We start from the raw sequence: 20423 nt of genomic DNA on the forward strand, positions 1-20423 counted from the left end.
TTAGTACAAATACCAAGGCGTGGAAGGAGGTCGGCGATTTTTCCGCGAGGAATGCAATCCAGAAATGTGCTTAAAGTGAACGGAGGGGATGTCAGTAACTGTTGAAAAAAAAAAACGACTGCGTGTGTCTGCTGGCGTGACAGGATAAGTACCATTTATGCCTAACTTTGATGGCATTTTCATTTGCTATTCAAATGATTTTTACCTTCTGGCTGCTAATTCTGTATCTGTGCGGCATCCGTTATGCTACATGGAATTCCAATTTCATTCCACCGCTCAGCACATCAAAGCTTGATTATACATAGCTTTATTTTTGCACCCAGCTGCTTTTTGTGCACAGTAATAAAACACGGAGAGACACACATTCATTACGAGCAGTGACGAAGCGAAAGTCTCCTCACATTCAATCGTTGGGTTGGGGAAGCAGCCACATGGTGTGCAGGTGTTCCACTCCCCCAGATAGACAACAACGGCTCGACGGCGACGGCTTATACTGGCAGGGAGGGAAAATCATGTCTTATGTTGCTATGAAAAGACGTCCCTTTTGTGAAAGCTTAAGGAGTCAGTACGGAAAATACTCATAAAAGACTCCACAGCTAGGGAGGGTGTCACTTTGGAACACGCTATTAACTTCTTGTGCTATTCCAAGGGCAGACTGCTCGCTAAGACACCTGCGAACATGGCCCATTCTCTTTGAGGGTGAGGTGAATATTTGATGAACTTGAGAAATATCATCTGTGACTGATGTTTCCCGGAGGCATTTTGAAGGGATCTTGTGGGGGTTTACAATGGAAATTTTACAGTTCTTTTTCGATTGCGGAATTAAAACGTTTATATTGTCACTTCCAAAAAATATTCTTTATTCTTGAGATAAACAAATGCCAATCAAGCAGTAAGGGAGCAAACATCGTAAAAACTGTTTTACCATGACATTCAAAGGCACTCAGCGGATTTTTAATCAAAATAAAAAAATAACCTTATCCGAGCGTTTCCAAAAAATAATAATCAAAGGACATCGAATAGATAAATATCTATGCACAGTGGTTCAGAATAAAAATTTTGCAGGAATTTTGAGATTTTACTAAAACCGAACCACTTGAGCTTATTAACTTATTTTGCTGTACAAAGGATATGTGAACTAACTAACGACGAAATCCAAAGGGATTCTGGACTTTTGTTAATACGAAGAGAAAGGAAACTGATCTTCCGTCCAGGATGGTCTACAATGGCGAAGTAGCGACTACAACGGCGGAAAAATGCTTCCTATTTGCCAGCTGCTTCTCAAGTGTCTTCACGACCGATGTGCCATCTGCCATCGAGCTCGAAAATGCGACCCGTGATGTTCCCGGTGGTGCGGTGGATATTAACTATTTCAGTACAATCGTCAATGCAGACTTTAAGCAGCGTCCTGAACAGGAATACACCCTGGTTTTTTTACGCGGGGGATACGTACCGCGTTAATTGGAAAATCCGCGTAAAAAAACCGCGTTAATTGGAAAAAACCGCGTTAATTCGAAAATCCGCGCAAAAAAAACTCTCAGCAAAAAAAAGAATATTTTTGGAAGTTTTTTTTGCGCGGATTTCGCAATTAATACGGTTTTTGCAAAAAATAGTCCTTTTGAATGCAAAAGATGGAAGAGACGGGTCTGGAAGAATCCTTATGGCCCGCACCCCAACAAAATGGGTATTTTCGGAATGGTCTTGAAGAGTAGGTGCCAGAAATTGATTTTTGACGCCATTTTGAAATCAAAGATGGCGACTTCCGGTTTAGCGAAATTCGCTCTAACCCAATCAATATGGGTGTTTTCGGAATGGTCTTGAAGAGTAAGTGCCAGAAATCGATTTTTGACGTTATTTTGAAATCAAAGATGGCGACTTCCGGTTTAGCGAAATTCGCTATAACCCAATCAATATGGGTATTTTTGGAATGGTCTTGAAGAGTAGGTGCCAGGATTTGATTTTTGACGCCATTTTGAAATCAAAGATGGCGACTTCCGGTTTAGCGAAATTCGCTCTAACCCAATCAATATTGATATTTTTGGAGTGGTCTTGACGAGTAGGTGCCAGAAATAAATAAATCTGCACCTTCCCCGCAAGGTTTTCCATGAAAATTGGTATTTGGCGCCATTTTCAAATCTCAAATGGCGGCTTCCGGTTTCGCGAGATTCTCTACAACTCAATCAACATGAATATTTTCGGAATGGTTTTCACGAGTAGCAGACAAATGTCGATGTTTGCCGTCATTTTAAAATTCTAGATGGCGACTTCCGGTTTACCGAAATTCTCGCATGAAAAATTTGTGCAATCATCTAAATCACCCTCAAATATAAGATCTAAAAACCAGCCAAATGCAAAATATTTTTATGTGTTCATCCAGGAAATTGCGGTGAGAATGGAAGAGAGAGAAGAAAGAGACGTATGTGGTGTGAGTTGGGGGTTTGAATTTATTCAAATTAAACATATTGCTTAAATTTAAGTAAATTCAACTGTTTAATTAAAACTATTTGTACTACAAATTCAACTTCCAAAAATACCAATATTGATTGGGTTATATCGAATTTCGCGAAGTCGGAAATCGCCATCTTAGATTTAAAAATGGTGTCAAATATCAATTTTTGGAACCTACTCGTTAAGATCATTCCAAAAACATTCATATTGACTGGGTTATAATGAATGTGGCTAACCCGGAAGTCGCCATCTTGGAATTCAAAATGGCGTCAAACATCGATCGTTGTCTACTACTCGTCAAGACCATTCCGAAAATACCCATATTGATTGGGTTATAGCGAATTTCGCTAAACCGGAAGTCGCCACCTTGGATTTCAAACTAGCGCCAAACATAAATTTCTGGTACCTACTCTTGAAGACCATTCCGACAATACCCATATTGCATGGATTGTAAGGAATTTCCGCTAAACCGGATGTCGCCATCTTGGATTTCAAAATGGCGTCAAACATAAATTTCTAGCACCTACTTGTCAATACCATTCCGAAAATACCCTTACAGTAATGACCCGTTTTTATCAACCAGCCGAAAAATTTTGGTTGATAAAACGGGGAAGTTGATAAAATCGGGAATTTTGTTTTATCTTCATTTTATCATTCTACATAATTAAAGGCAACCAGAGAACTATCTCAAGTTGTTAGTTGGCAGAAAAATCAAAACTGATGCCCTATCAGTGCAAAAATTGTATTTAACCGAACCGTCCGACAGTTGTCTAATTCAACTTCCAAACATAGGATCGATCTGAAATTTTGAAGATAGACTCATTATGAATGACAATGTAATCTGCCAACGAAATTTAATAGTTAATCTCCTTAAAAGTGCGATGCAGAATTTATTCTTTAATTAATTAGACACAGGGCGTTGGTAGTTCACAAATATTCTACGCCCATGTTCCTAAAATGACAATTAAGAAAAACGCGATTGAAGTTGAAAATTAAATTAGCGATTTGGAGAGAAACGCTACATCAATTAAAGCTTTACATTCTAAAATTACGTTCATATCCAACGTTTCTAATGTAATTAGTCCAGTTCTTCATTAGGAAAAATTTAATTTACAAAATATTTGACGAAAAATTTTCATTGGCAAAATCTGATAGAAAACAGAAAATTCTGAGCCCTTGGTCTAGCCAAGATCCATGATGCTGTCTATTCATTTTGTTTACGAACGTGTACGCTGATAGCTTTCTTGTTGTGCGGGCGACTTTTAGTTTTACTAAAATCGGAAATGGATGTATTTGCAGGATCGATCTCACTCTTCTAGTTATTAATATCGTATCCATGTCTAAGTCAATGAAACTTTCTCATTCCACAAACTTACTATTTAATTTTTTGGTTATTTTATTAGTGGGAAAGTTATGCGAGGAATTTCAACAATGGGATAAAAAGGGTCCCCTATTTTTTAGGGTTTTTCGTCATCAAACAATATTCCGTATCAGATTTCAAAGAGTTTGAAACAGGCACACGTATTTTTATAGAGATAGGCGGTTTGAGCCTGGTTCTGCGGCTTTCGACCGGCTTCGCCCGTTCTCATTGGTTCGGACAGGTTGGTGTGTTTCTACTTACAAGTGAATAGTTTGATACGCTTCGATGAAATAGAAGATAACAAACGAGAACAGGAATCTTGTTAGCTGATTCAATTCGAAGTGACAATTTAGTAGTTTATTATAAAAATTTTGCTTTTCTTGAAAATTTGAGGAAAATCCTATTCTAGTTCATCAATTACCTTAAATAGCATCAAAATTGGGTAAACCACCCGACATTTTGACTACTACCTAACAGTGCAGGAATTGAATATAATTGTAAGACTGTGAGCCTGAATTGCTGGGATAAAACAATGAATTAACGGCAGGTTGATAAAATCGGGTACAAAAAGTTCATAAAATCGGGGGTGCATAAAACCGTGAGTTTATAAAAACGGGTCGAAACCATATTAATTGGGTTATAACGAATTTCGCTAAACCGGAAGTCGCCATTTTTGATTTCAAAATGGCGTCAAAAATCAATTTCTAGTACCTACTCTTCAAGACCATTCCGAAAATACCCATATTGTTGGGGTGCGGGCCATAAGGAATCTTCCAGACCCGTCTGTTCGTGTGTAACCCACCATCGAGATAACCCTCGTTATCGGCAACTGATAACACACACTATATTCACAGCTGCGAGCTTTTTCTTTCCCGCGCTCGGTGAGCGTCTTCAATTGCTACAGTTAAAAAAGGGACAGCGTCGAAGCTACAGGCACCAGTCAGTTACATTTGCCTACAGTGTGTGCAACGAAAGCGAAATTTTATATTATTTTATACATGTGACTAGTTATTAAGATTGCGAGCAATAAATTTATATTTAGTACGTGGTGTTTCGGATACCACGTGCATTGTGTTATTTCGCACCTAGTCACATCCAAGTTACTATTTCACGGTGAAAGTACTTGGTAAAGTCCGTTCAATATTCTAACGGGGTTTGAACATTTACCCGGACCAGTGTTTTACCGCTCGGACTAAAGAACCAGTGCAACATCTAAACAGCTGGTCCTTCGAACCGAATCCTGGAAGGATTCGACCTGTGGACTAAACGAGTTTTCACGGTATCAGTGGCTGCTGCCCACCTTTGGCTGTTGGGGTTTGATCGCCATTGTTCTTGGTCTCGACAAAGCAAAGGAGCTTTGTCCGCCATTCTAATCAGCGTCATTAAGGTGGCTTGGCTTGGCACCGAATTGAATACAAGGCATTATTATATTATAAAGCAGGTTAGTGGCTGTCCAATCATACCTAGCAAATCGGTTTGTGCTATTCTCGGCTTTCGCTTTCATATACTTTACATACGGTCTGTATGATTGTCATCAAATATTGGATTCGGCACCGTTTCTTCATCGACTTAACGGCACGAGACTTCGGCGGTACTGGACGGATCTGTTGCCGTTGAAGCTGCTAAATAAACATACAAGGCTCTATTCAAAGAGCCATCAGGTAATTGGCTCTCCAATATCTCTAATCCGTTGAGGTTGTGCTACTGTGGTCTTATTTTTTCGGTTCATTGTCTACAAATATGGCGCCATCAACATCATCGAAGGGGAAATCTCTCACACTGAAGGCTCTACAAACGAAGCTGAAAGGATTGCAGACCTCATTCAATAATATGTACCAATTCATCGAGCAGTGTACGGTAAACGCCAAGGCCAGTGAGTTTTTGGTACGGCTGGAACGTCTAGAACCGCTGTGGGATAAAATGAATGACGCCGTCGATGACGTAGCGGCACATGAGGATAATGTGGATACGGAATCGACCGTTCAGGATAGATTGGAGTTCGAAAACCGATTTTTTGAATTGAAGTCGTTTTTGCTCGATAGACTGAAAGATGACCCGGAGGCCTCGGCTCTAAATTAGTCGACCAGAATGAAGGACACAGCTCAGATACGCGCGCCACATACAAAATTGCCGCAGATAAGTTTGCCAAAATTTGGGGGAAAAATCGACGATTGGCTCAATTTCCGCGACCTCTATATGTCGCTTATTCACTGGCAAACGGATCTTCCAGAGGTGGAAAAATTTCATTATTTAAGAAGCCAACTGGAAGGAGAAGCGTTAAATCTCGTAAACACTCTACCACTCACCAAGGCAAACTATATGGTGGCTTGGGATATGCTAGTTCAGCGGTACTCAAACACGAAGTTATTAAAGAAGAGGAAAATTCAGGCCCTGTTCGAGCTATCTTCAATAAAAAGGGAATCCGCCGAAGAAATGCATTCGCTGCTTGAGTCGTTTGAAGCAATTGTGAAGTCTCCTGATCACATCGTCTCCCAGCCAGCAGATTATAAGGACTTACTGTTGCTCCACATGTTAAGCTCGCGGCTTGACAGTTCCTCAAGAAGGAGTTGGGAAGATCTGTCTTCATCAAGGGAAGATGAGACACTTAAGGATTTGACAGATTTCATGCGCAGGAGAATTCAAATGTTAGAAGCTATATCGACTAAGCAGGAAACAATCAAGAATGATTCAACTCAACTCAGCAAAAAGAAATTCCCATTGTCGACTAAAATGTGCAACGCTGCATTTCAAGCATCTTCGTCCAAAGGTTGTCCGGCCTGTCCAGAAACCCATCCGTTGTATCAGTGTTCGGTTTTCAAGGGTATGCCTGTACACGACAAGGAGAATCTTTTGCGAACAAATTCTCTATGTCGCAACTGTTTTAGACGTGGACACCAGGCAAAGGAATGTTCCTCCAAATACACGTGCCGAAGGTGCAAGGGCAGGCACCACACGTTAGTTTGTTTCAAGAATGACGGTAAACCGAACAATTCCAATACAAGTTCCAAGGATTCTACTGATAAGGCGACAGAGGAGGGATCTTGTAGCAGTAGTAGCAACGTAAATGTAGCAGCTGTCCAGGTAGTAAGCTGTAACTCTGTTCATGTTCCTATTACGGGTGTAATGGTGATGGCTATGGTGATGGTTCAGGACGAGTCCGGATGTGAGTACCCGGCAAGGGCATTGTTGGATTGTGCGTGTCATTGCGATCTGGTCTCTAAAAGGTTCAGTACAATCCTCAAATCAAAAAGGCGAACAACGGATTTGGACGTTATCGGAGTCAATGGGAAGGTAGAAAAGGTTACCAACTACGTCAGAGTTGTCATCAAGTCTCGAGTTTCTGATTTCCAAATACCAGTGGAGCTCAACATACACCCTCGTTTGTCCACGATTATACCGGGTATCCCAACGAGCACGAGTGGATGGAAAATACCACAAGGACTTAAGCTTGCGGATCCTTCATTCTTCAAGTCGCATCAGGTGGATTTAATACTCGGAGGGGGATCATTTTTCGACTTCTTTCGTACTGGACAATGCATATCTCTTGGGGATACACTGCCACTCTTGGTAGAGTCTGTTTTCGGATGGGTAGTCTGTGGAAGGTATCCGGTTATGCACAATAATCGTACGGCGGCCTGTAATGTTGTAATTTCGGATAGTTTGGAGGAGCTTTTGACCCGTTTCTGGCGATGTGAGGAGATTAGTCAAGATTACACTTACTCGCCGGAGGAGATACAATGTGAGGAACATTTCAAGCAAACATTTCAACGAAAACGTGACGGCCGATATGTTGTATCACTCCCGAAGCACAAGGACACGATTCTGAGGCTCGGCGATTCCAGGACCATTGCACAGCGTAGATTTATACAGATGGAAACACGACTCCAGAGAAATCCGGATTTAAAACGTCAGTACCACGAATTTATGAATGAGTACGAGCAACTTGGACACATGCGGCTGGTTCCGGAAGCTGATGTAAATAAAGTGCAACGTTGCTACCTGCCTCATCATCCAGTTGTGAAGGAGTCCAGTGCGACAACTCGTGTGAGGGTAGTATTTGATGCTTCATGCAAAACAGCATCCGGCGTGTCCTTAAATGATGCACTGCTCGCGGGACCGGTCATACAAGACGACCTGCGAAGCATAATCTTGCGATGTCGAACACGGTTGGTGATGCTTGTCGCGGACGTGGAAAAGATGTTCCGCCAGATAAACATCAATGGTAGTGATGCCCCGCTTCAGTGTATACTATGGCGCTCGAAACCAGAAGTGCCACCTTCAACGTATGAGTTGACCACCATCACATACGGTACAAAACCAGCGCCGTTTTTGGCGACTCGGACATTGAAGCAGCTTGCTTTGGACGAGGCGAATAGGTTCCCATTGGCTGCAAGGGCAGTAATAGAAGATTTTTACATCGATGATGCCATCACAGGTACCAACGATCCAGCACAGGCAACCGCATTAAGGATTCAGTTGGACGGGCTGCTGAGAAGTGGCGATCTTCGACTTCGGAAATGGGCATCGAATTACCCTGAGGTGCTAGAAGGAGTCAACGCAGATGACTTAGCGATATCGATAGCAGACGGGATAGAGCTGGAACCAGATCCATCAGTCAAAACACTTGGTTTAGTTTGGTATCCCACCACCGATGTCTTTGCTCTTCAGATTCAGGTTCCACAAATTACAATCGACCTAAAGCTCACCAAACGAATGGTGCTGTCTTTCATAGCCATGTTGTTCGATCCTCTGGGTCTCATAGGCGCAGTAATAACCACAGCGAAGGTGTTCATGCAGATGTTGTGGAGGCTTGAAAATGAAAAGCAGGAAAGGCTTGATTGGGATTCCAGTTTACCTGCAAGGGTGGAAATAAATTGGCGCGCATTTCATGAACAAATTCCACTTTTGAAGCAGATTCGAGTCGATCGAAGGGTGACGATTTCAGAAATGGCAGGAATGGAAATTCATTGTTTTTCCGACGCCGGGTTCAATCTATACATTCGGTCTTGGGACTCAGAAGGACGAGTTAAAACAGCGTTGTTTGCTTCTAAGTCCAGAGTGGCTCCGTTGAAAAGTCAATCTGTTCCACGCCTCGAGCTCTGTGGTGCTTTGATGGCAGCGGAATTATACGCGAAGGTAAAGGAAGCAGTAAGGTTCACGGGTGATGCCTATTTTTGGACAGACTCGACGACAGTCCTGCAATGGTTGCGTGCTGTACCCACAGTTTGGACAACTTATGTCGCCAACAGGGTGGCGAAGATTCAAAGCATCATAGAAAACTGCACATGGAGGCATGTACCAGGTAGTCAAAATCCGGCAGACCTAATATCTCGCGGTATCTTGCCGGAGGAAATAATCCTGAATACATTTTGGTGGGAAGGCCCGGCGTGGCTTTCTATCGGATCTATGAGTTGGCCTTCTCAAGTTGCTGACCCAGAGGCCGCGGAAGCTGAAGAGGAACGTAAGCGAGCAGTTATTGGAGCGGTAGTATCATGTTCTACGGAGTTCAACAATTGGTATTTTGCGCGATATTCCAACTACACGGTTTTGATTAGAACAACAGCATATTGTCAACGTTTCATCAGAAATTTTCGCATAAAGTATCAGACAGGCTTGTCTCTGAGGCCAACCGTAGGAGCGTTAACAACTGAAGAACTACGGAAAGCAGAGCAGACAATTGTCTATCGGGTTCAAAAGGAAGCGTTCGCGAAGGAGTATGAGGCACTGCTTAAGGGAAAACCAGTATCGAGGCTATCACCACTACGTTGGTTCCATCCTCGCTTGTCTTCCAATGAAGTTATCCGTATTGGTGGGAGACTTGGAAAATCTTACGAAACCGAGGAAGCTAAGCATCCAATGGTGCTTCCAGCACGACACCACATTACCAGGCTTTTGCTGAAGCACTACCATGAAAAGATGCTGCATGCAGGAGTACAACTATTGCTAAGTGCAATTAGGCAACGGTTTTGGCCTTTAGGTGGTCGCAGTGTCGCTAAACAGATCGCCCACAAGTGTATGCGGTGCTATCGAGCCAAACCAACTACCATCCGACAATTTATGGCAGAGTTACCCACTCCACGTGTCACAGCGGGTCGACCTTTCACGACAACAGGGGTAGATTATTTTGGTCCGATCTACATTCGTCCAGGATATCGTCGAGCAGCGGTGAAAGCATACGTGTCCGTGTTCGTGTGTTTCGCAAAGAAGGCGGTACACCTGGAGTTGGCGGGCGACTTAACTACTTCTTGTTTCATTCAAGCACTGCGAAGGTTTGTGTCACGGCGACGTAGGTGTGCAACCATTTTTTCGGACAATGGCACCAATTTTGTTGGAGCCAGGAACCAACTAGCGGAGCTCATCAGTAAACTGAAGAACAAGCAGCACCACGAGGAGATCGCGAAAGAATGTGCCAAGGACAACATCAACTGGCACTTCAACCCACCGGGAGCACCCCATTTTGGTGGGTTGTGGGAGGCAGCGGTTCGATCAGCAAAATACCATCTGCTACGGGTTATGGGAGATACAGCAGCATCGTACGAAGACACTCTCACTGTTTTGACTCAAGTGGAATGTTGCTTAAATTCTCGTCCTTTGACCCAACTAACGGACGACCCCAATGATATGGAGCCTTTAACACCGGGTCATTTTTGGTGGGTGGAGCACTACAGGCGCTACCCGACGCGGACTTCGGGAAGACACCAATTAACCGGCTAACCCATTGGCAAGCTGTGCAGAGGAAGGTGCAGGATTTTTGGAAGCGCTGGCGGCTCGAGTATCTCTCACAGCTTCAAGGACGATCCAAGCGTTGGTTGCCACCAGTTGCTATAGAACCAGGTAAACTCGTCGTTGTTCATGAGGATAATTCGCCACCTATTCATTGGCGCATGGGGCGTATTCAGGAGATTCACCCAGGCACAGATGGAGTGGTCAGAGTTGTGACGCTGAAAACTTCAAAGGGTGTTATCCAGCGACCTGTTGAGAAGATCTGTCTCCTGCTAATGACAGCGAAAATAGAGCAGAGGATGGATCGTCATTGGCTTAACTGTGAGTGCGTCAGAAATCGTGCAATTTCAGCGGGGGTCGGGATGTTCGTGTGTAACCCACCATCGAGATAACCCTCGTTATCGGCAACTGATAACACACACTATATTCACAGCTGTGAGCTTTTTCTTTCCCGCGCTCGGTGAGCGTCTTCAATTGCTACAGTTAAAAAAGGGACAGCGTCGAAGCTACAGGCACCAGTCAGTTACATTTGCCTACAGTGTGTGCAACGAAAGCGAAATTTTATATTATTTTATACATGTGACTAGTTATTAAGATTGCGAGCAATACATTTATATTTAGTACGTGGTGTTTCGGATACCACGTGCATTGTGTTATTTCGCACCTAGTCACATCCAAGTTACTATTTCACGGTGAAAGTACTTGGTAAAGTCCATTCAATATTCTAACGGGGTTTGAACATTTACCCGGACCAGTGTTTTACCGCTCGGACTAAAGAACCAGTGCAACATCTAAACATCCATCTTTCCGAAAATATTCTAAGTCTTTTGCATTCAAAAAGACTTAGAATATTTTTTGCAAAAACCGTGTTAATGGCGAAATCCGCGCAAAATAAAAACTGTCAAAATTCTTCTAAGATCTTTGCATTTAAAAGGACTTAGAAATTTTTTTCAGAAAAAAAGTCTAAGTCTTTTGCATTCAAAAGGACTTAGAATATTTTTGTAAAAACCGCGTTAATTGGAGAATCCGCGTAAAAATGCGTTAATTGGAAAATCCGCGTAAAAAACATCGTAAAAAAACGTGCACTAAAACCGCGTAAAAAACCTGGGTGTATCATACGTCAACTGGAAGAGGAGAGGCGGCAGAAATTATCGAACACATTAAGCTGTAGAAGTTTACAAAGAAATATCTCGTTTGGCAGGCCATCTGCTCCTGTGCATTAAGAGCGACGTTTACATCGCAGCCGGAACCATCAACCAAGAAATTTATGTGTAAGTGTTCCTGTAAAACGTTTCGGCTGATATCTTGCTATTACGGGAAAAGGCCAAAGAGTACTATACCGCGAACAACGTCCAGGTGGTGTCCGAGAAAATGAACTTCAACACGCCAGAGCTCCGCCTAATACAAAAATATTGGGCAATTGTCATGCGGAACCTCTAGAAAACACGAAAGACAGTTATCAGTGAGATGCAGTTCTACCTGTTGCTGATCTACCCTTGAACATAAAACTACTATATGTGTTTCTGAAACAAGAAGCACATTTTCTTTAGATTACTGAACTCTGTAATAATAACCCTTCTCTCTTTTAGAGGCCGAACCGGTCCTGGTGTCTATAAGCGTCAATTGTGATTAGAACAATCCTATTCGCATGGTTGATACTGTACCGTATACCAAGCGGAAATATTTGCGATTCTGTGTGGCGTACAATCAGCACTTAACAGGGAATTTGCGGTAAAAGCATCCAGTTTTGCTATGACATATCAGGCTTCCCCAAAAGTATTTAATTCGACCGATTCGAGATCGAAATTAGTAATCGCATGTCGAACTAAAATCGGAGAACTTAGCATTTCAAATGCTAAGGAAGAAACGGAACAAAAGTGGAATCAAACCCTACTGCCAGGAACCCTAAATAATGCGGCTAGATACTTATCCCCCCCCACAAATGACTTGCATTAGCAAATGCATCCAAAGAAATCTTCAGCATACTAAATGAGCTTCAGCAAAAAAAATGCAAGAGAATCAAAGGGAATCATAGCAATCCAAGAACCATAGAGTTGCGACATTGTTGTTATCTACTTCTCCAAATAATAAGCTTAAGCCAATTGGATAATGACGACAATGAGCTTATTAACACCCACCATAATACTCAAAGCGATCGTTCGGTGCGTTTATCTGGAAAATGAGTTTATTTCCATTCTACAAGAATACTTTCAATCCCCCATCTCCGCCAGAAGAAAATTAATAGCCCGCAAGTCAATTGAAACGTCATTTATATTAATCAATAACCCGTATCGAAGTCCGACTATTAGAGCATCGTTGCAAGCTAATCAACGTCCTGTCAGCTACCATCGTTCCGTCCCAACAGACGGACATACATACAGACAGTCGTCGTCGATTGCACGGATTCCTTATCGCTAACCATCCACCAGTATTCCGGTGCCCTGAGCCATTCTACCCTCATTCCCTTCGAGCAAACATGACCCAATCGGTCATGGTCGAAACATTGTCCGATACGAACTGAGACCGACGATGACACGCCAAATGAACACCGTACCGCCCTTTCAGGCCAGCACAAACGTGGCTCATCGGGCGACATTGTCTCCGTCTAAATCGTAACGAACCATACGCAGTCATCTACCACCCTCCACAACGCCATGTCGCGCGTCCCTACGGATTCGAATCTAAACGTAGGCGAATATCGGCTCGGAGCTTCATTGACGGTAATTAGTTATTCTGTGACGTTGAATGTATAGACTACACAAGTCTCTTCCCCGTGTCATCCGGGCGTCCGGACCATCCGTCCCGGTGGAGACGATGCTGATCAGCAGGCACTTAGAGAGAGATAGACGGCGGATGGTGCGTGGTCTGGAGTTGCTCACGGCATTCAAGCAAAGTAGTCAACCGATCGTCGCTGCCGGGAGGGATCAGAATAACGACGACCACGATGTAGCGTATAGGTTGCTGGGGTGGTTTCGCTTGGACAGTAGTAGACTGAGTTCGCTATTATTTGAGTCGTTTTGTTTAAGTTTAATTAGTTTTAATCGTTTCGCTTTTCCTGTTTTCAACAGTGAAACTTGCGTCAGATGGAAAATGTTGGTTGTTGAGGAAACTAAAGTAACGGAGGTTTCTATCATGTTGGCCTTCAAAAGCTGGTTATAAAATTGTATCCAAAGCGAATCATAAGGAAACATCAGTTCCTCACATTCTCCATGGCATCCCTTCAGCAACTTCTTAAAATTAATTCTAATCTAATGAGCAGTCGAACTCTTCTAGAGTTCAAAACTCTAGGAAAACCAGCAATCCGAAAGTAAAATCAAAACCCTATTAATATCCCATTAGTACATCTTCAAACTCAACACATGACAGTCGCTAAACTAATAAACCACTGATTCGATAATCACCAATAGATGATTAAAGTGGCGCAGCCCGTGACAACACCATCGTCGACGAACCAACTTTCGCCGCCTTCATGATGGGACAGTTCGTGTGCACTCACATGGATAGCAAATTAATTAAAACTTTGCTTGTCTGTCGTACACCCGCTGGCCACTTTTGTACCTAGTTCCAAACATACGGCAACTCAGACACCGCCGCCGGCAGCAGGCAAGCACAAGAAATGGGAGGAAAAAGTCCGCCTAACAAAAGCAATCATCTGTGAACCACTCAGCTCACCACTGACTTTGCTTTCTCCATCAAATATGTTACGCAGCATCACGATGCTGCTGAAATATGTTGTCGCATAATCACATCCTCGTTTTTCTTATGCCGCACTCAGCCTCCCCTGCGACACCCCTAAACTCACGCACGTGCACCCCATATGCGGCCACGTTTTGCTATGATTAATGAAATGTTGCCTGCTCTGCCGCTCCGGTTGCTTTCTATGTACGGAAGAAAAAATGACTGCCGCTTCCCCAATCTCGAAGCATCGAGTCTCCGACGGCTTCAAAGACAAAGTTTCCGTTTCTGCTACACGTATGATTAGATTTCATAAAAACAACAACAACAACAACTATCATTGCACACGTGCAAACCAACACCACCAAGCGATCGGCTGAGCTCACGCAAGACGCAAAAAGTTTCGCTCAGTGAGTGAGACAGCTTTCTCGAAAAGTTCAGTCGAGCGGCAAAAACGGCTTGCCAGCCTGCCTGTTTGCCATGATATGGAAACAAAGAAATCCTGCATTCTAGCCACCGCCGGCTAACAGACATAACACTCGAAAACGATTTTTCGTCCGCTTTAACGTGCATTTTGAATATAGTTTTATTTGGGACTGGGTCGCATTATCCAATATGGCACCCCTGATAAATGAGGTAGAATACGGGAATATACCTTTAGTGAAAATTGTTCTCTAGTGCGAGGGATGAATGTCCACTTGCGCATGAATGTTTGGGACCGCGTATAAAAGGTGGAGCTAGTGTGCTAGCAAAACCGACGGATCGACATTTTTTTTGAAAATTATGCCACATAGTGTTATGTTTGTTAGTCTGTGTTCTACCTCCGAAGTCGTACTAATTTTCCTGTGCAAGAAATGCTCAGTGGGAATTTCATTTTCGTTTAATCTCGTTTTTTAAAGTCGTATCACGTGGTGCAAACTATCGACATTGCTGTGTTTATGTCTTATTCGAGCAGCAAGCTTAATTGGAGCAACGTAAGAGCACTGTTTCTGAGAGAGCGAGAGACGGAAACGATTCTTATCATCAGTCAAGCGTCATTTAATTTTATACTTTCGTGTGACGAGTTTGTACCACATTCTAAGTCAGGCATCCCCTAGAAGCGTTCAGGACCAAGTTGGCTTACATCGTACCCACACCTACTCCCATATCGTACATGTAAATTCCGGGCCCAGAAAATTGGCGTCATTTTGCTTGTATTAAATTATGATGCTAGGACCGATGTTGGTGCCGCTCGTGAGTGAGTAATGATGCTACTGACATGAACAAAGACAATTGACGAGGTGTGGTGTGGTTTGGGGGTGGAGAAGTAGGTGGCTGATAGATAGAAGCCATGGGTGGATCTGCTGGAAACTTTTTGACTGTTCCTGTGTACGGACAAAGTTTTGTAGACTTCTTTGACATCCTAGTGGTAGGCATGCTTGTTGAAACAGTGGCCAAGATAACGTTCATGTTCGACGTTTTACTTCGGAGTTAGTTTTGAGATAGCATTTTGGATATATGGGTTTTTGAATGGTTGGCTAGGCGGATTGATTCTAGCTGGGATCTCGTGATAAGGTCACATTCTCCAACCTATTTAGATATCATTTCAAATGATGACGTACGATGTACGAGATAATTGATTGAACTTTATATAGTTTGTGAATGTAAAACTCAACCAATTTTAAAATTTAATCCAAAAAAGTGTCAGTTTAAAAAATAATATGCCGAACGATTCCAAAATAACATGTTTAGTTAAAGGTATCATTTAGATGTCGACCTTGGTTAACGCTATGGGATATAGTTTTGGAAAAAATACATTTTGATCTCGATTTCGAAAAATGACGCACAAAAATTTATTGGTAGCATTTTTTTATAAAAATTCGCAATAAAACTTTAACTAGAGCATTGACACATAAAAATACTCATCAATTTTTTTATCACCATCATAATCATCACGGTAGAAAAAAAACTGTATGTTCTGCCAGATGCCAACGTTTGACGCCATCATTTCAAATACAAAATGGCACGTAGCCAGAGGGTGGGGGGGGGGGAGTTCAGGCCTTCTCGATTTTTTTCAAAAATAAATTTAAGAAAAAAAAACATGTTTTTCGGTGAATTTAACAAATTTGTATCTTGTTTGATTTGAACAAATTAATAAGAGCGTGTTCAGGGAGATTGCTATTTCGAACTACCTGGTCGAGATATCTACTCAGTATGCTGAGTAAGACAAAAACAGTTACATTCATATCGTGTGACTCGTCGGAAGGACAAAAAAACTGTTACTTTGATTTTTGCTGTGGTGATCTGACGAGATGAGTGAGGTGTAGAAGCAAGAAGTGTTGCTCTAGCCAAATGCGAAGGTTACTAATGTCCGGCCTTTTCGCATAAGGCACATAAGGCATTCGTAATGTTAAACATTTGTTGAAAGTGATAATTTATTTATTTATTTATTTATTTGTTTATTTATTTATTTATTTATTTATTTATTTATTTATTTATTTATTTATTTATTTATTTATTTATTTATTTATTTATTTATTTATTTATTTATTTATTTATTTATTTATTTACTAGCTGTAACCCGGTGCGCTTCGCTACACCCATCAGGACTAAACGAAATATTTTAAAAATACTAAAAATACCAAATATTTTTGCTCGCTGATAAACAATGTTCTTAGTTTGACTACCTGGAGCACAATTAAATTAATTGCTCTGTTTTCCTATACACAATCGTTTGAAATCCCTTGATATCATTCGAATTCGAGGTACATCTGCTCCTTTATATCTTCTAGCTACAATGGTCGCTTAAATGAAATTTTTCAACCAAAGCACAGTTGTGGAGGGTCGATGTTGCGCAGTAACTAATATAATAGGCACACAAAGTTTCAATTGCAACACATGCGATGCACAGTGTTGCAAAACGACGTTTTCGCGATCAAAATTTAATAACTTCTGATCCATTGGTTTTGGAGAATGGATATTTTCGAAGAATTTTCTAAATATAAATTGATGCATGTTTTGATATAATAAATTGAGTGATTATTCCCCTAAAAGTGAGATAGAAAATTTATTTCCCCAAATAATTTAGCTAGAAGCTCACTGTCTTCAGTAAAGTTCTAGAAAATATTATTGTGAAAATCTTTACTGAAGATACTAAAGCTCTATATAGTAACAGTAGCGAGATATGTAGGTTTGCTTGGAATAGACCCCTTCAAAGCAGTTTTCGAATATAACTTTTTACGATTACTTTTTATTATTAAAAGTGTCTTCTACAAAGTTGTTAAAAGCGATAAAATACACATTTTTATAACAACGATGAATCTGTAGCTCTCGAAACAACAAAGTTATTGTCAATTTTAGAATATTTTTTTATCAATTTACACCTTAAGCAACTTCCTTAATCGCAAAAATTCGTAGAAAGAACTTTATTTTTTCGATTAAATATAAAAACCTTCGTCTGACGGAGACTGCTGGGTTGGTAACGTATAAAACCAATATTCCTGAAAGCATGGTGGATCGACTGAATTAAATAATTCAATGCGATAATCCATAGATTTATATGCGTAACAGAATTACCATCGATATTATTTTGGATGGAGTAGTGTATGAAATTGAAGTCAATTTACGCAATCGATTAATTCTTCAACAGATTGTATTATGTTACAAATTCATGTGGAAATGTGGTGCAAGTTATTGTTGCATCGATTGACATTTTCCCAACCCATATATCTAACTTTTTTTGGCGAATTAACCTGCGAAGGTGACTATAAGTATCATTCAATAAAAGTATGCACATGTAGTGAAAAGTTCTGTTTTCGAAACATATTTCCAATGATACGAAGACATTACGGAGTGTTGGTAGACGTGGGTAAAGTTAATTTATAAAAAATGGCGCATTTAAAAAAATATTTTGGCGATACAGAGAGTGTTAGTATATTCATTCACTTTCCATATAATTACTGCACAATTGAACAGTATTTCTTCAAATATCATAGAATACTAAAAATTGAGCCAGTGGCAGAAAATCTCTGCGGGTATCTCGTTTAAAACTTGCTTTGTGGTGTAAATCATAAATCAAGATATATTGGACCAATCGTTTTCAAGGTTTGCACATTTGTATTTGTATTGATCGAAACTTTTATTTTTTTCATGATATTTGAATTTTTCATAGCTAAAAATGCAATTTTCGCTAAAAAAAATCCTGAAACTTATTTTTGTGAACAAAATTATGATGTTTAATGATGTTATGATATGAAGGAGAACTGTGCAAAATTTTAAACAATTTGGTTCAGTAGATTTAGAGTTATTCTGTACATCGCATTTATTCGTGTTGTCTCCTGAAGATTTTCAATATTTTGCGGTGAACATTAAGGAAAATATTGCTTAAATATTGCATTATTGTCTGAATAGACTAACACTCTCGGTATCGCCAATTTTTTTTAAGCACGATATTTTTTCAACAATAATTCTACTCCCTTAAGCAAGAACTGATTTCATCAGTAAGTGTCGACTAATGGATAAAATTTGACGAAGATCGCGGACCACGCTACCAAATATTCGATTAGTTCCTTTTATGGGTCATCGTGAATTCGTCCTATATAACAGTGTTGCATTCTTTCAGCATTTTGCTTACATACGAATTTTGATTGATATTGTAAGTAACGTTTTCCGCAAGCGCAAGATTTAGTGGCTGTTTTAGGGCAGAGCTGTTCGTCCATAATCCAGCAATGTTGATTAAACTTCAGATGAAGCGATCGCATGTGCAATTTTCAATTTAATTTTCGACAAATTCATGCAACTCATCAGTATTATATTGTCATTCGCGTAATAGATCTCTATCAAATAAATTCTTGCCATTTCATTTATGTGCTGGTAAACATACATGCAACAAAATTTTAGATTTTTGAAGTAAATGATAGATATTGCATCAGAAACCCTCCCTCTCCTTCAGATTCCGAAACCAACAATCATGCCCACCGTTTTGGTGCCAAATCATATATAATATATATAGCTAAAAAAAGTTCTTCAGTACACCCCCCCCCCCCCCCTCTTCCTTTCCTCGGATTAGGTACTTCTCACCCTTCCCATCGTGCACAAAAACCACCCCATGACCATCTCCTTAGTGGAAGGAATACTTATGTCAAAATTGAATTCATCTCTAATAATAACATTGAATGAATAGATTAGGATTACTTCAGAACCCTCCCCCTGGTTCACTCCCATCATCCATCGGCTCAGTCGGAGAAATACATATGTCAAATACTAATAAATATGGAGATATAAATAATTCTTTGCCTAAAAAACAACCCCCCCCCCCCTAAAGTTCAGTGTACCCCCCCCCCCCAAAAACATACCATGAACATCTTCTTGAGGGAAAGAATACGTATGCCAAATTTCATCAAGATCGGACTTGTAGTTTAGAAGTAGTTAGCGGACATACATACAAACATACATTGATTTTTATATATATATATAGATTTATTTATTCATTTATTTATTTATTTATTTATATATTTATTCATTTATTTATTTGTTCATTTACTTATTTATTTAATTATTTATTTATTTAGATTCGCGTGTGTATCTTCGTCGCGAGCGGTTGACTCTCGTAGAGCTCCTCTCGAGTCGGTTAATTTTCATCATTTTCGGCACAGCTTACTGCCTCCCGGTTATCAAAAGTGTGAATAACGGTGCAATTTAACGATTATACAAAGTGAAGTGGCTTATAAAAGCATTTTCGGCATATTTTCGACAGACGCGAATGGTGACAGTTTGTGAAAATCGAATTCCGGCAAATGAAAAAATATCTTTTCCTCGCATTACGGGCCGTCGATTCCCGATGCAAGGACAATAAAAGTGAACAGAAAACATTTAGAAACACAGTGTACATTGTAAAAATAGTGCAAAATGGTTTTTCAGAGAAAAAAATTCGATCCGAAAAGTGAAAAAATATGGCAATAAGAAAAATTGACATATTCAAATAATTGGCGTTTCACCAGCGACTAGCGACTACCAGGTGTCGCCCCAAAATTCTTCGCCCGAAAAATAGGCGGCAAACCAGCCGGACGGTGCTCAGCTAATTTCGTCCGCGTCCTATTTTTTTATTGGGTGTTTCATCGGCGGTGCTGTCTATGAAAATGAGCCGCCTTGGATATTCAACTGTTTTTTTTTCACTTTCTTATTTTATTGCAAATGAGTAGAGGTTTTGATTCTTTTATATTCGGGATTGCAGATATTT

General features: G+C 40.7%; 2 protein-coding genes across 3 annotated transcripts in view; one reads left to right on the forward strand and one right to left on the reverse strand.

Annotated features, from left to right (window-relative positions):
- LOC131685092 (dipeptidase 1) overlaps nt 1–20423 on the reverse strand; it is a 789457-nt gene that overhangs the window by 165712 nt on the left and 603322 nt on the right. The gene's annotated exons all lie outside the window — the stretch shown is intronic.
- LOC131680900 (uncharacterized) lies at nt 6242–10522 on the forward strand. Its single transcript, XM_058961616.1, has one exon. It carries the CDS (start codon nt 6242–6244, stop codon nt 10520–10522), a length of 4281 nt encoding a protein of 1426 aa, XP_058817599.1.

This window comes from Topomyia yanbarensis, chromosome 2, assembly GCF_030247195.1.
Source record: "Topomyia yanbarensis strain Yona2022 chromosome 2, ASM3024719v1, whole genome shotgun sequence".
Taxonomy (NCBI): domain Eukaryota; kingdom Metazoa; phylum Arthropoda; class Insecta; order Diptera; family Culicidae; genus Topomyia; species Topomyia yanbarensis.

What these genes read in the sequence shown, in the direction of transcription:
- LOC131680900 (XM_058961616.1), top strand. Translation starts at nt 6,242, where the DNA reads ATGCATTCGCTGCTTGAGTCGTTTGAAGCAATTGTGAAGTCTCCTGAT.